Raw genomic sequence first — 14,939 nt, forward strand, 5'->3', positions numbered from 1 at the left:
CACTGTGCCCCCCCTCACCACAAGTTTGGGGACCCCTTTTTTTTTTTTTTTTTTTTACACTTGGGGGGGCAAATGAGGGGTGCCCCCCCTTCCCCCCCGGGGTCTTTTTTTATGCGACTTTTGGGTTTTTCACTGGGTTTTTGTTTGGTGGTGGTTTTTTTTTTTGAGGGGGAGAGGTGGGGTATCCCCTTCCCCTGCCATGAATAAATGCGGTTGTTTTGTATGTGACACCCATGTCCTGGTCCGTGTCACCCGTGGGGAGGGGGGCCCATCACCCAACCCCCCGCCGCATCACAGCAATGAGAGGGACAGTGGGGGCTTCACTTTGCTTTAATGGCATGTGTCACCCCCTGCTGCTCATCCTAGCCCTGCCCCAAGCAGCTCCCCACCAATCACAGCCCAGTCATGGGGTTGTGGCCCTGTCCCCGCTCTCCCCTCCTCCCGGGTACGGGCCCCGCCCGCAAACCTGGCCCCACCCCTATGAGCCCCAGGGGTTAGGCCCCAGCCCCATGGTCCTGGCCCCGCCTCCAACATGTGCCCCCACCCAAACCCCTTGGTTCTGCCCCAAGCACCATCCCAAAAGGCCAGGCCACGCCTCTTCAGGCCCCGCCTCAGCCCTTAGCACTGTTCCAATCCTCACTGCAAGGACACCAGGCCCCGCCCCCAAGCGGCATGCCACCGGAAGGTCCGCCCACCACCGCTGGCTCCACCCCCAAGTGGCATCCCACCCGAAGGCCTGCCCCCACTCTAGGCCACGCCCACAACCATTAGCCCCACCCCTAGTTGCAGCCCACCTAAAAGCCTGCCCACTCCAGGCCCCACTCACCACTATTAGCTCCGCCCCCGAGACGCTCCATTCACCACCATTAGCTCCGCCCTAAGTGGCCCTTTCCCTCCAAGGCCAGGCCCCACCCACCACCACCTCCACCTACGGTGTGGGCAAGCTCTACCCCTCCCCTCGGAGCCCTGCCCCAGCGCCCTATCACTGCCTGCTCTATCAAGCCCCGCCCCTAAAGGAAACGGCCGGCGGGAAGAGTACAAGGGCGCTTTTAATGGCAGGGTCCAGCGGGGGCGTGTCCTGCGCCACCGCCCTCGGCTCCGGGGGCGGGGCCGCCGCTGGGCGCGGGGCTGGAACCGGCGGGGGCGTGTCCAGGCGGCAGGCGCGCTGCCATGGCGTCCAGCTCCTCCCGCAGACGCTCCAGCCGCAACCCCACCTCCCGCAGCGCCGCCGCCTGCTCCTCCTCCCGCCGCCGCGCCTGCCCCGCCTGCCGGGCGTACTCCAGGTAGAGGCAGAGCCCTCCTACGCCAAACACGATCGCTTCCCCCAGCAGCTCCGCTCCCAGCTCCGCCGCCGCTTCTTCGTTCAGCGGTTTGATGGCGGCGCCGCGGAAACCCATCAGCCGCATCTTGGCGCGCATCTCCACCCAGTGATACACTGCGGGGGGGGAACCGGCAGGGAGCGGCGGGGCACCGGCAAGGCCCCCCCCGGTGTGTGTCCGCCCCCCCCTCCCGCCCCGTGTCCCTCCCCCCCTGCGTCCCACCCCTCCGTGTCCTCCCCCCGCCCCCGGTGTCCTTCCCCCTCCCGGTGCCCCCCCTCACTCACGCTGAGCGGGCGGGAGGCAGATGTAGGCGCGGAAGAAGGGGCTGGCGCGCGCCCCGGCCTTGATGCGGGCCGCCAGGGGGCGGCTCAGCTGGCGCGCGCCCAGCGTCAGCAGCTTGGCCAGCGGGAACGCGCCCGCCACCATCCTCCGCCGCGCGCGCCGTGACCTCACCGCCGCGCGACCCGGGGAGGGGCGGGGACAGCAGGGGGAGGGGATGTGCCCTCCCGCCCTCGGCTCCGCCCTCCCGATCGGCTGGCAGCGTGCGGCCGGCTCCCACTACGCGCGAAGAGACGTCTGGGCACCCGTGGGTGGCCTTGGACCCTCCAGGGTGACACTGGAGCACCCCTGGGTGAGGCTGGAGCACCCGTGGGAGACGCTGGACCACGCGTGGGTGATGCTGCACCCCCCCCCCCCCCCGGCTGACAGCGGAGCACCCATCGGTAACACTGGTGCCCTACGGGGTGACCATGGACCTCTCCGAGCCAGTCTGAAGCACCCGTGGGTGATGCTGGAGACCCCTGGGTGACACGAACAGCCGTGGAGGACACGGAAGCCCCCCTGGGTGACACTGGAGCACCCGTGTGTGATGCTGGACCCCACTGGGTGACCCTGAAGTCCCTGTGGGTGACCCTGGACCCCTTTGGGTGACACCGGGGCACCCATGGGTGATGCTGGTGCCCCCTTGGGTGACCCTGGACCCCCCCCGGATGACCCTGGAGCCCCAGGATGTGTGGGGCAGCCTCCCAGCTACCCCCACCCGAGACGTGGGCCAGTCTCCACGCTACCACCAGGTCATGTTGCTCTGACTCCAGTCCCCACCCGGGTGTCCCCACCCGTGCCCCCGCCCCTCCCGGGGGCGGTGCCGCCGGTGCCGGTGCCCCGAGGGCGGTGGAACCCTGCGCCGAGCCCGTACCGGGGGTGTCGGGGGGCACCGGGGGGGTCCGAGGGGGTGTCGGGGTGAAACGGAGGGGACATGGAAGCAGCCAGGGGACACGCGTGGGGAGACCCGGGACACCGGGGGGGCAAGAGGCACCGGCATCACCCGGGGATGGGTCGAGGGGGGTGTCGGGGTGAAGCGGAGGGGACATGGGGGCACTTTGAGGGGCAGCAGGGAACACGCGTGGGAGACCCGGGACACTGCAGGGGGACAAGGGGCACCGGGAGGAGGGGTAAGGGACACTGGAGGGGGGGACAAGGGACACCGAAGTGGCACCGGCAGGAGCCAGTATCACCGGGGGGGGCGGCCGCTGCCCACCCCCTACGACGGCTGCCCCGGCCTGCGTTCCCCACGTGTGTCCGCAGACCTGGGGGGGTGGTGTCGGTCATGGGGTGGTGTCGGTGCCGAATGGAGGGGGGGTGTCGGTGTGGGGGGTGTCCCGGGGGTGTCCCAGTCCTGTCCCCCTCCCCAGAAGGACCCAGGCATCCGGGCACCACCTGCAGCTCCCTGGTAACGAGCACGTCAAAGGGGGTGGTGGTGCCGATAACGGGGGGGGGGGGGTGACACCGGCACCTCCATCCCTTCCGGTGCCCCCCCCCGGCACAGCCCCCCCCTCAGGAGCCGCCGTCGCTGTCATGGGCCACCGGGCAGTGGCCCCACCCCTGCTCAGTTGGGTCCTATGTGGGGCAGAGGTGAGACCCCTGGCCCCCAGGACCCCCCAATGTTGCCCCTGGGGTCCCCCCACACCCTGGGACTCCCCCACTGCTACTGCTAGGACCCCCCCAGGACCCTCCCATTGCCTCATTGGGACCCCCACCAGGACCCCCCCCCAGCTGCCACCTCCAGGACCTCCCCCCCAGGACCATGGTGTCCCATGGTGGTGTCCCTATCCTGGTCACCCATGGTGGTGGCCCCATCATGGTGAACCCATGGTGGTGACTCCAGTTGTGGTGGCCCCGTGGTAGTGGCCCCATGGTGGTTGCCACAATGCGGTGACCCTGGTGGTGGTGTCCCCATGGTGGCCCCCCCGCGGTGGCCCCTTGCAAGGAGGAGCGCTCAGCCCAGGCAACGCTGGCTGCCTGGTGCGAGTACTGGCATGCCTGCGAGCTGTGCCTGTGCCTCGACCCCCTGGCACCTGGTGAGTGGGGATGGGGTAGGGACACTGGGGACACCCTGACCCCCGCACCCCCCCCAGGACCCATCTGCAACCACAGCTTTGACACGTACGCCTGCTGGGGGGACACGGCCCCCAACAGCACCGTCACCGTCCCCTGCCCCTGGTACCTGCCCTGGCACCACTGAGGTAATGGCTGGGGGGTGGCACCTGCCCTGGGGGGCCCTGTGGGTGCCCCTGGGTGCCACAGAGTGATGGGACGAAGTGCTCAGTGCAGGGTGGGGTGGTGGCTCGGTGCTGCGGACCTGACGGGCGGGACCATTCGCAGTGCAAGGACCTGGCGCAGGAGCAGCTGCTGCAGATGGGGGCCCCGGGTGCCATGCCATGCTGTGGGCTGCCATGCCGGGCCATGCTGGGAGATGCCATGCTGGGATGTATCATGCTGCCACGCCATGCTGTGCCATGTGGTGCACCATGCTGCTCTGCTGTGCATCGTGCTGTGCTGTGCCATGCCATGCTGTGCCCCATGCTGTGCTGTGCCACACTGTACACTGTGCCACGCTGTGCTGTGCCATGCACTGTGCTGTGCCCCATGCTGTGCCGCATGCCGTGCCCTATGCCATGCCACACTGTGTTGTGCACCATGCCATGCTGTGCTGCACTGTGCTGCGTTGTGCACCATGCCGTGCCCCATGCAGTTCCTTGTGCCATGCTGCGCCATGCCGTGCCCTGTGCTGTGCCGTGCCCCTTGTCCCATGCTGTGCTGGGCCATGGGCCGGGGGCTGCGCTACGCCAGGCTGACATGTGCTGTACCCCATGTAGTGCCATGCCACGCACCGCTCCAGTGTCTGCTGTGCTGTGACATGCACTGGGCTGCGCCGTGCCATGCCATGTTGCACTGTGGCATGCTGTGCCGTGCATTTTGCTGTGCATGTTGCACCATGCTGTGCCGTGCTGTGTGGCACCGTGCCATGCCGTGCCATACACTGTGATGCATTGTGCTGTGTTGTACCATGCCATGCTGTGATACGCGCTGTGCTGCACCATGCCATGCCGTGTTGCACCATGCCATGCCGTGACATTCACCATGCTATACCATGTTGCACTGTGCCATGCCATGTTGCACCATGCCATGCTGCGCACTGTGCTGTGTTGCACCACGCACCATGCCACGCCATGCCCTGTTCTACCTCCCAGTGCGGTGCCACCTCCCTGTCCCCCGTGTCTGTTGTCCCTGTCCCTGCAGCGGCAGGCCTGGCTGCTGGAGCACACCATGGGCTACTCCCTCTCCCTCATCGCCCTCCTCCTGGCACTGCTGCTGCTTCTGCTCTTCAGGTACCCGCACTGGGGCACCCCTGGGTGCTGCCACCCACTGCCCCTCATCCCTGCAGGCGTCTGCATTGCACCTGCAACTTCATCCATGCCAACCTCTTCCTCTCCGTGCTGCAGGCAGGTGCCATCCTGACATGGGATGCGCTGCTGCAACACCGCCTGCGCCCCAGCCCTGGGCACCCCCTGCAGCTACTGGGCCAGCAGGTGGGCACCCATGGCACATGGGGGGCAGCCATGGGGGGGGGTATCCATGGGTGGGGCACCTATGGAGGGGGCACCCATCGGGGAGTACCCATGGAGGGAAACGCCCATGGTGGGGGTACCCAAGGGTGGGGGCTGGTAGGCTGCACTGGGATGGGGGACCCAAGGGTGGGGGCTGGTGCCATCATGATGCTGCTGCCACCATGATGCTGGTGCCACCACGATGCTGGTGTCCCCGTGGCGGTGTGGGTGTCCCCGTGGCAGGGTGCCAGCTGGCCCAGGCTCTCACCCAGTACTGTGTGGGGGCTAACTACGAGTTGACGGCTGCTGGCCGAGGGACTCTTCCTCCACAAGCTCCTGGGGCTGGCAGCCTTCTCCAGCAAGCGCTGCCTCCCTGCCTTCCTCCTCCTCGGCTGGGGTGAGCCCAGTCCCATGTCCCCACATGCCTCCACATCCCCTCCCCAATCTTGTCCCCATCCCTCTAGGAGCTCCCGTGCTCTTCGTGATACCATGGGGGGTGGTGAGGTACCTCTATGAGAACAAGGGGTGAGGCTGCCGGACAACCCCCCTCCCCATTTTGTCACACCCTGGGGACACTCTGATGGCCCCAACAGGGGACCCAGGCACCTGGCTGAGTGCCCCCCCCCACTCCAGCAGGTGCTGGGAGAGGAACAAGAAGGCAGCAGTGTGGTGGATCATCCGCTGTCCCATCCTGATGGCTGTGGCAGTGGGTGACACAGTGCGGGGGTGGCCATCCTGGGGCAGTGTCCCCACCACAGGGGGTGTCACTGCCAGTGTCCCCATCCCCAGGTGAACTTCGTGGTGTTTGTGTGCATCGTCTGCATCTTGGTGGCCAAAGTCCAGGCGCATCAGGTGTCCCATGGGGACACCAGGGTCAGGTGGGTACACGGGGACCTTGGGGTGTGCGGGGACGACGACACATGGGGACACTGGGGATGGGCATGGGGATGCCAATGACACTAGGACACTGGAGGGGTGTGTGTGGGGACATAGGTCGCACACCCCATCCCTGTCCCCATCATGTCCCCATGCTGGCTGTGCAACATCCTTGTGCCCATCCCATCTCTGTGCACGTCCCCATGTGTACCCCATCCCTGCAATGTCCCCAAGCACATCCCTGAGTGTGTCCCCATCCGTCATGTCCCCAAGTGTGTCCTCATGCCTGTAATGTCCCCGACCATGTCCCTGACCATGTCCCCATTCCTGTGACATCCCCAAGTGTGTCCCCATGCATGTCCCCATCCCTGTAATGCCACCAAATGTGTCCCTGAGGGTGTCTCCATCTCTTCCCGAGGGGGTCCCCGTCCCCAGGGGTGTCCCCATGCGTGTCCCCTCCCAGGCTGGCCAGGTCGACACTGATGCTGATCCCGCTGCTGGGGGTGCACGAGGTGGCCTTCACCCTGGTGGGGGAGGGGCAGGGGGGTGGCACCCTGTGCCTGGTGCGGCTTTGCCTGCAGCTGCTGCTCTCCGCCTCCCAGGTGCGAGGGGGGGGGGCAACGGGGGGATTGCGGGCATGGGAGGCTGCAATGGGGGCTACAGTGGGGAGGTGCAATTGGGGGCGGCTGCAATGTGGTGGGGGTGTAATGGGGGACTGCAATGGGGGGGCTGCAGGAAGTGGGTGCTGCAATGGAGTGCAGGGGATAGGTGCTCGGGGGTGTGTGTGTGGGTGCTCAGGTGCAGGGGGTGCACATACCTGTGCGTGTGACCACGTGCACCCACCTATCTGGGTGCACCCCCACCCCGGGATGCCCCCGCCCCCCCCCGTCCCCAGGGCCTCATTGTCAGCGTCCTCTACAGCTTCGTCAACAAGGAGGTGCGTCAGGGCACGTCGTGACACGTGTGTGTGGGGGAGGGGGCATGTCGTGACGTGGCGTGACACGTCGCAACATGTCCCGGTGCCCACAGGTGCAGGCGGAGATGAGACGCGGGTGGCATCGGTGCCGCCTGGGTACCCCAAGCCTCCCCGCCCCCCCCCCCCGTGGCACCCGCCGCTACGTGGCCGTGGGGGGGCAGCGCCTGGCACCCCCCATCCCGGGGGGCACCCGATCGCCGAGAGCTGCTGCTGAGGCGGGGGTGGCACCTTCGGGTGCTGGGGGGGGGGGGTCCCAAGACCTTGGGATACTGAGGGGGTGTCCCAAAAGCCTTTGGATGCTTGGGGGGGGGTGTCCCTGTCACCTTTGAGTGCTGGCGGGGAATCAGGGGGAGCTTGGGGGGGGGTCCCCCGACACGTTGGGGTAATGAGGGGGTTCCCCAATGCCTTGGGTGCTGGGGGGGTGGGTCAGGGGGTCTTGGGGGGGGTTCCTTGACACCTTGGGGTGCTGGGAGGGGTGGTGTCGCAGGGGCATCCGGGCTGTGGGGACCCAGGCGTCCCCAGCTTTGTACCCTAAAGAAAGACGTGACACCCACGAGTGGCTCCTGTGAAATCTCTTGGGGGTGTCAATGGGGGGCGTCAATGCGGGGCACTGGTGGCTGGGATGGATGGCACTGGGTGCTACTGGGCTGTCACAGGTGACCAGGGCTGGGTGTCACTGGGGAGGGTCATTGATGGTGTCACTGGTGACTGGCGTGGGGGGTTATTGCCGGTGTCAGTGGGTGACCAGGGGTGTGTGGGGGTCACTGGAGGGGGGAGTACCGGTGTGTCACTGGGTGGTGGGATGGTGTCACTGGGAGACCGGGGTGGGGGGTGACTGGGGGCGGGGAGGGGACATCCCCGTCGCCTCCAGACCTCCTCCACGCGTGGACTACCCCTCCCGGCACATCCGTTGCTCACGCGCGGGGTTACTGGGCAGCACGGCGGCGGACTACAACTCCCAACACCCCAGCTGCGTATGCGCGGAGGCTTCGAGCCCCCCCCGTCAGACTACACCTCCCAGTGTCCCCCTAGCGGCGCATGCGCAGAGAGCGGCGGGTGAGCGCATGCGCGGGACACCCCGGAAGCGGCACGGAGAGGCGGAGCGGCCGCGCCCGGCACCTGCCCGGTGAGCGGGGGAGGGGCGGCGGCACCGGGCGGGGCCCGGGCCGCGGGGTGTGTGTGTGGGGCGTGGGCGGGCGGTGCCCCGGGGCGTGGCGGCGCCCTGCAGGCCGGTGGCGGAGCCCCGGGCCCGTGCTTGGTAACGACCGCGGGGCCGCCGGGCCGGGGCCCGGGGGAAGGCGGGGTGCGGGGGTGTGCCTGCGTCACACCGGGGACCGGCGTCTCCCACTCGTGACACAGCGGGGGGGGATGGGGCCGTGCCCGCGGCACACCAGGGGACAGGCGTGTCCCACCCGTGACACACCGGAGGGACGGGTCCGCCCCCGTGCGACTCTGGGGACGCGCGTGCCCCTCGCTTTGCCGTCGGGGGCGGGGCTGCCCTCGCCTGGCGCGAGACCGAGGGCGCGTCCCTGTGTCGCGCACGGGGACACGCGTGTCCCAGCGTCGCGCGGGGGGTGGCAGCGGGTGGGCGTGTCCCCGTGTCACACCTGGGGCGGGGACAGGCCTGGCATCGCGTCACACACGAGGGTCATCGGCTCTGCTCCCCCCCCCCCCCGCAGAGGTGTGGGGCGGGCGGGACCGTCTCCACGCCCCTCCCGTCTCCGCGGCCCAGGGGAGGGCGGGGACATCCGACCACACCCCCCCTCGCCGGCTACGCCCTCCTCCGGCCACGCCCCCGGCCCTCCGCGCTGCCGCCGTCCATATATGGGCACGGCCCGAACGCGGCTCCCTGATTGGCCGCCGCCTCGCGTGCTGGGCCTGTCAACAAACGGCTGCAGCCGCTGGTCGTTAAAAGGGCGGGGCGGACGGGCCCCACCTCCTCGGGTGCCGCGGCCGCTTTAAGGGCCGGGCCCGCCCCCCTGAGGGCCGCGCCGGGCCTCGGGGCTTGAGGGTGGGGCCTTCTGGGCCGGGTGCGCCAGTGGGCGGGGCTTGTGAGTATGCAAATGGAGCAGGACGTGGGGGTGAGTGTGCAAGGGGGGAGGAGCCGTGGGGCGGGGCACAGCCCGGTCACCGCCCCAGTGCCCACCCCAGTGACCCCAGTACGACCTTAGTAACGGTACTGGGAATAGCCCGGGAATGGCCCAGGAATGGCTTTGTTAACCCCCCCCCAGCTCCGTGCTTGTCCTGCCAGCCCCACAATGTCTCCAAAAGCCCCATACTGGCCCCACCAGCCCCATACTGGGCCTGCCAGCCCCATGCTGTCCTCACCATCCCCACCCCGTCCCCACCAGCCCCATTAACACCCCTTTCTCTCGTGGCAGGCTTGGGCACGGGCGCTGGCAGCCCACGGCGTCGGCATTGTTGGCAGTGCCATGCTGCCCTGATGGAGCCCAACGCCTTCCCCCAGCTGCAGCTCTGGTGCCCGCGGCCCTTTGGCACTTACTCCCAGAACAAACCATGCCCCGGCCCTGGCTCCACCAAGAAACCCTTCTCCTGCCGTCCCACCGAGGAGCCCGCTGGAGCCCAGGCCCCCTCCGAAAACACGCCACCGGCTCCTGCCTATGCCGCCCCAGCTTCTCTGACATCGGTGGAGGAAGGACGGGTGCTGCTGGACACATGGTATGTCATCAAACCGGGCAACACCAAGGAGAAGGTGGCTTTCTTTGTGGCACACCAGTGTGGTGGTGGCAGTGGCACCGGCGGCCGCGCCAGCACCATGAAGGTAAAAGGCAACTGGGGCAGCGATAGCTCCAAAGCCAAGCGGCGCCGGCGCTGCCATGACCCCACTAAGAGCAAGCCAAGCCCAGCATGGGCTACTGGCAGCAAGGACACGGCTTGCCTGTGTCCCAGCGAACTGTCCGCTGCTGCCAGTGAAGCCCCCGACTTGCTGTCAGTGGCGGAGATGGTGGCATTGGTGGAGCAGAGGACGGCGCTGGCGTTGCAGAGCTTCCCCCGGCCCTGCGGCGCTCCTGCCGCCCCAGTTGTCTTTGTGGAGGCACCCAGCAGTGAAACCAAAGTGCCGAGCGGCTCCGATTGCAGCCGGGTGGCAGAAGCTGTCGCCCACTTCGAGTCACGGCAACGGGAGCATGGTGGCACCCGACCCAATGGGTTGTGCCGCCCAGGTGCTGAATGTGCTGCAGCAGCGGCATCATCATCAGCACCGGGTCCTGGTGAGGTGCGCATCGCCTTCCACATCTCCAGTGGCCGCGAGCCCCGTGCTGGAGCCGCCGCAGCCGAGCCGGGTGCTGTCGGGCGTCCCAATTGCGTCTTTATGAGCTGCGGGACGGCGAGTGGTGGCGGTAATGCCAGTGGTCGCGCCAAGGACAAGATCACCTGTGACCTTTACCAGCTGATCAGCCCATCCCACGATGTGCTGCCCAATAACGTGGAGTTCCTCCTGGCCACCGCTGGTCCCAAGGGGGACGGGGATGGCCCTGACATGGACATGGGGTGCGGCGAGGGGTCGGCGACCACTGTCAAGCCGGAGATGGGTGAAGGAATTGGTGAGGGCGCGTCGGCACGGGATTGTGCCTCCGGCTTCCACGTGGATGTGGTGGTGACGGGGGTGGTGGACCAATGTGTCTTCTTCGGCAAGGACAGCGCCAAGAAGATGAAGGAGGAGACAGTGCGGCTGCCGGCCGCGGCGCAGGAGGACCCACTGCCGGGGCAGCTCTTCCTCCTGCCCGTCCCTGAGGAGACACCGGTGGTGGAGGACATGGAGGCCAGCGAGGAGCCATCAGCTGTCCCCGACCCCTCGCTTTGTCGGTTGTACCGTCACGTCTCCCATGACTTTTTGGAGATCCGCTTCAAGATCCAGCGGCTGCTGGAGCCCCGGCAGTACATGCTTCTGTTGCCAGAGCATGTCATGGTGAAGATCTTCAGCTACCTGCCCACCCAAGCGCTGGCCGCCCTCAAGTGCTCCTGTCACTACTTCAAGTCCATCATCGAGACCTTCGGGGTGCAGGCCACCGATTCCCGCTGGAACCGCGACCCCCTCTACCGCGACGACCCCTGCAAGCAGTGCAAGAAGCATTATGAGAAGGGGGACGTGTCCCTGTGCCGATGGCATCCCAAGCCCTACCACCACGACCTGCCTTATGGCCGATCCTACTGGATGTGCTGCCGGAGACCCGATAAGGAAGCGCCCGGTTGCAGGGTGGGCTTGCACGATAACAACTGGGTACACCCAGCCACCCGGCACGATGACGGCAGGTGAAGGGACAAGCGCCGGTGGGGACGGTGGTGGCGGATGTGGGAACACAGAGGGGGGTGTTTGGCCGTGGCGGTTGCTAGAAAGGGTGGAGGAGAAGGTGGAAAAAAAAATCATCAAACCCCAAAACTTGAAGGAAAAAAAGAAAAAAAGGCACCAAGTGGAGGGGATGGAGAGAGGGGGTGGTAGCAGCGGGGGCGCAGGGTGGCCCCATGGAGGGTGATGGCCCCATGGAGGGCAAAAGCCCTGTGGCTGTGACTCCAACTGGGCTGATGGCTCCGTGGAGGGTGGTGGCCCTATGGAGGGTGATGGCCCCATCTGGGGCGATGGCACTGTGGAGGGTAATGGCCCCATGGAATGTGACATCAGCCCCATGGAGGGTAGTGGCCCCTCTGGGGTGATGTCCTGTCTGTGGTGATGTCCCCATGGAGGGTGACGTCCTCTCGGGAGTGACATCCCCATCCAGGGTAACGCCTCTGGGGTGGTGTCCTGGTCCGAGGTGACATCCCGCTTGGAGTGATGCCCCCACCCCAGGTGACATCTGTAGTGACATCGCACGTTGAGAGTGACATCTCAACGGTGGCCGCGCCCCGCCCCGCCCCCGCCGCAGTGTCCCCGCGTCCCGGGGCTGTCTGGGGACACGCGTCTGCGCATGCGCCGTGTGCCCAGGGCTACCGCGTATGCGTCCCCGCTCTCACCCAGAGCCCGCCATTCGGGGAGAGGGCTTGGCCTAGCGCGCAAGCCCTGCCCCGCGCCCTATCAGCGGCGTCCCCGTCGCCTGGCTACTCTCCACGGCCCCGCCCCATGGAGGCCCCGCCCCTTACTGAGGAGGCCACGCCCCCGCGCCATGCGGAAGGGCCCCGGTGGCTCCCGCTGGGCCTGGGCTTCGGGTTTGGGGCCTGGTCCCGGTCCGGTGGCGGTCCCCGGGCTCTGCCTGCGGTCGCGCCGCTGCCCCCGGTCGCTGCTGCCGCTCCTGGCGCCGCCGCCCTCCTCTACGTCGCCTGGCCCGGCGGGGAACGGGGCACTGGCCCGGTGAGCGGGGGGGGGGCGGGGACCGGAGAGGGGAGGTCCCGGTGGGTCCCGGGGAGGGGGTGCCCAGCATTTCCACGCTATCCCCGGGAGCCCCCAGACCCCATGGAGGTCCCCCGACCTCCCCCGGGGCCCCCAGCCCCTCTGAGGACCCCCCCAATCCCCTGGGGTCCCCCAGACTCCGTCGTGGTGGCGCCCAATGGGTCCCGGGGCACCCAGACCTCCCCCCAGGGCCCTCACCCTCCTCCAAGCCCCCCAGGGCACCCTAGAGCCCATCATGGGGCCACGCAATGCATCCACGGGCTCCTCAAACTCTTCCAGGGACCCCCAACATCCCCAAGGACCTACAGAGCCTTCCCCAGGGCCCCTCAGACCCCCGGGGGGGGTCCCAGCCCCCCTCATGGCCCCCAGACATCCCGCAGGGTCCTCAGCCCCCTCCCTGAGCCCCCCAGACCCCATCATGGGGGCACCCCAGGCCCCTCCAGGGGCACCCAGACACCCCCCTGGAGTCCCCCAACATCCCCCAGACTCCCCCCCGGGGTACCAAACTTCCTAAGGCCCCCCAGACCCCATCATGGGGGTCCCTAGATCCCTCCAGGGAACCCCAAACCCCCCGCCCAACACTGACACAGCCACCCCTGGCCCCCCCCTTAGAGCAGGCTCTATGGGCACTGCTGGGGCAGCTGGATCCCACTCGCCTGCAGGACACCTTCCTGTGGCCCCTCCTGCGAGAACGGGTGCTAGGGGTCCTGGGAGTCGCGCTGCCTGCCAGGTAAGACCCCTCCCCCTGGGTGCCACCGCACCCACCCTGTGGTGCTGCCATGCTCCTCACCAGTGTCCCCGTCCCTGCAGCACATTATGGGGTGCTTGGGCATCCTGGGGGCTGCCTGGCACCTGGAGCTTGACGCCTTTGAAGTGGTGACTCCCCGGGGACCAGTGACCTTCACCAACATGGTGGCCACGGTTGCCCCTGCCGCCCCCCACCTCCTGGTCCTTGCCTGTCACTATGACACAAAGATCTTGCTCCCTGGTCCCGGCCAGCAGCTCTTTTTGGGGGCCACCAATTCAGCCGTGCCCTGTGCCATCCTCCTGGAGCTGGCAGCTTCCCTTGACTGGCCCCTGTGGCGCGCCAAGGACGGGGTGGGTGACGGGTGGTCCAAAGGCCTGGACCTCCCCTCCCAGGATGCATGGGTCCCTCCCTGGACCCCTTAGGATGCCTGGGTCCCCCCCAGTGTGAGAGACTGAATTGTTATCTCGAGCTGTTTGTCTCAAAGATTGTTAGGTGTGAGAGACTGGACTGTCATCTCAAGCCATTCATCTCGTGAATTGTGAACTGTTTATCTTGAGCCTTTTGTCTCTGGGATGGCCTAAACAGGACATTCCTCCGTCCATAAGGACGATTACTAGGCCACTGAGGCATCCAGAAGAGGAAACAGACTGAAGCCGACAAGCGTGCAAGAATGTGGAGACTGCCATTCTCATGGAAACTGTAGTCTTTGAGATAAGATACTGGTTTCTGGTGTTGATCACGCGAAGGTCATGTGATAGATGAAACCTGCAGCATGTGAACAGTGCATGAACTGTACGTATGTGCATACATCATTGAAATATGCCCTATAAAAAACATGGAGACAAGCTGTGGTGCGCACCCACCACCGAAGAATTGAAGACTGAGGACTAATGGGACACTGCTGGATCCATGGTGGTGACTATCCTTGCAACTCTATCCTGACTGCTTGCTTGATTTCTGCCTTTTCTTCAATTCTATCCTATCGCTACTATTTTCTACTTTTGATACTTTTGATAATAAAAACTCTTTTGGGTATATGGCATTTGACCTTGTTTGTGTCTTAATCTTGCTCTTGGGATCATATCGAAACCTTCCCCAACATTGGATTGGGACACCCAGGCATCTGGGTCCCTCCTGACCCCCCTCCAGAGGACACCCAGGTCCATCCTGTGCCCCCCCAGGATACCTGGGTCCCTCCTGACCCCCCCCCCCCTCCCCCCCAGGACACCTGGGTCCCCCCCACTGGATGCCTGGGTCCCAGCAGGGTGCAGAGAGTGATGCTGCAGCTGCTGTTCCTGGATGGGGAGGAGGCTGTTGGGGACTGGAGCGTCACTGAGTCCCTCTATGGTGCCTGGCACCTGGCGGTGCATATAGCCACCATCCCCCACAGGCCACACGGCACCCAGATCACCACCATGGTGAGTGGCACCATGGTTTGAGGGTGGTCTGGTGGCACCTGAGGGTGGTGGTATGGTGCTGGGGTGGTCTGGTGGCTGTGACCTAGCTGGGATGGTCCCATGGCACCCAAGGATGATGGCCAAGGGTAGTGGGCTGATCTGAGGGCACTGGAGCGTGGTGACATGGCATTAGCCAGGCTGGGACGGTCCCTGCCACTGCTGTGACCCAAGTGGGATGGTCTGGGGGCACTTGAGGGTGGTGGCATGGCGTTGGCCCAGCTGGGACAGTCCCATGGCATCTGACTGGTGGCACTGTGGTGTCCCTGTGCCCGTGCTGGTGCCCCCAGAGCCTGCTGGTGCTGCTGGATCTGCTGGGCGCCCGCCACCCTGCCATC

At 66.5% G+C, this 14,939-nt stretch overlaps 2 protein-coding genes and 1 pseudogene across 4 annotated transcripts; 2 read left to right on the plus strand and 1 right to left on the minus strand.

Annotated features, from left to right (window-relative positions):
* Positions 1–1,029: 1,029 nt before the first annotated feature.
* Positions 1,030–1,785, minus strand: LOC138683593 (optic atrophy 3 protein homolog). The gene is made up of 2 exons (XM_069775578.1): positions 1,604–1,785; positions 1,030–1,435 (listed from the first exon to the last, which is right to left on the minus strand). Exons 1-2 carry the CDS (start codon positions 1,743–1,745, stop codon positions 1,050–1,052), a joined length of 528 nt encoding a protein of 175 aa, XP_069631679.1. The 5' UTR covers positions 1,746–1,785; the 3' UTR covers positions 1,030–1,049.
* A 542-nt stretch (positions 1,786–2,327) lies between these two features.
* On the plus strand, positions 2,328–7,272 carry LOC138683320 (gastric inhibitory polypeptide receptor-like; annotated as a pseudogene).
* Positions 7,273–8,112: 840 nt separating this feature from the next.
* On the plus strand, positions 8,113–14,238 carry LOC138683535 (F-box only protein 46-like). 3 transcript variants are annotated; one of them, XM_069775498.1, is made up of 3 exons: positions 8,113–8,184; positions 9,440–11,330; positions 13,210–14,229. In XM_069775498.1, exons 2-3 carry the CDS (start codon positions 9,502–9,504, stop codon positions 13,277–13,279), a joined length of 1,899 nt encoding a protein of 632 aa, XP_069631599.1. In that variant the 5' UTR covers positions 8,113–8,184; positions 9,440–9,501; the 3' UTR covers positions 13,280–14,229. The 3 variants fall into 3 exon arrangements, 2 of the variants coding, with proteins under 2 accessions (XP_069631599.1, XP_069631598.1); XM_069775497.1 differs by lacking the exon at positions 13,210–14,229 and having other exon boundaries at positions 9,440–12,260; XR_011323028.1 differs by lacking the exons at positions 8,113–8,184; positions 9,440–11,330 and adding an exon at positions 12,833–13,129 and having other exon boundaries at positions 13,210–14,238.
* Positions 14,239–14,939: the final 701 nt, after the last annotated feature.

The sequence above is a fragment of the Haliaeetus albicilla genome, chromosome W, assembly GCF_947461875.1.
Source record: "Haliaeetus albicilla chromosome W, bHalAlb1.1, whole genome shotgun sequence".
In the NCBI taxonomy this organism is placed as follows: domain Eukaryota; kingdom Metazoa; phylum Chordata; class Aves; order Accipitriformes; family Accipitridae; genus Haliaeetus; species Haliaeetus albicilla.

Excerpts from the sequence above, each read along its gene's own strand:
- LOC138683593 (XM_069775578.1), bottom strand. The coding sequence starts at position 1,745 with ATGGTGGCGGGCGCGTTCCCGCTGGCCAAGCTGCTGACGCTGGGCGCG. Across the intron at positions 1,436-1,603 it reads CTGCCTCCCGCCCGCTCAGC|TGTATCACTGGGTGGAGATG; the intron begins GTGAGTGAGGGG and ends CCCCCCCCGCAG.
- LOC138683535 (XM_069775498.1), top strand. The coding sequence starts at position 9,502 with ATGGAGCCCAACGCCTTCCCCCAGCTGCAGCTCTGGTGCCCGCGGCCC. Across the intron at positions 11,331-13,209 it reads ACCCGGCACGATGACGGCAG|CACATTATGGGGTGCTTGGG; the intron begins GTGAAGGGACAA and ends CCGTCCCTGCAG.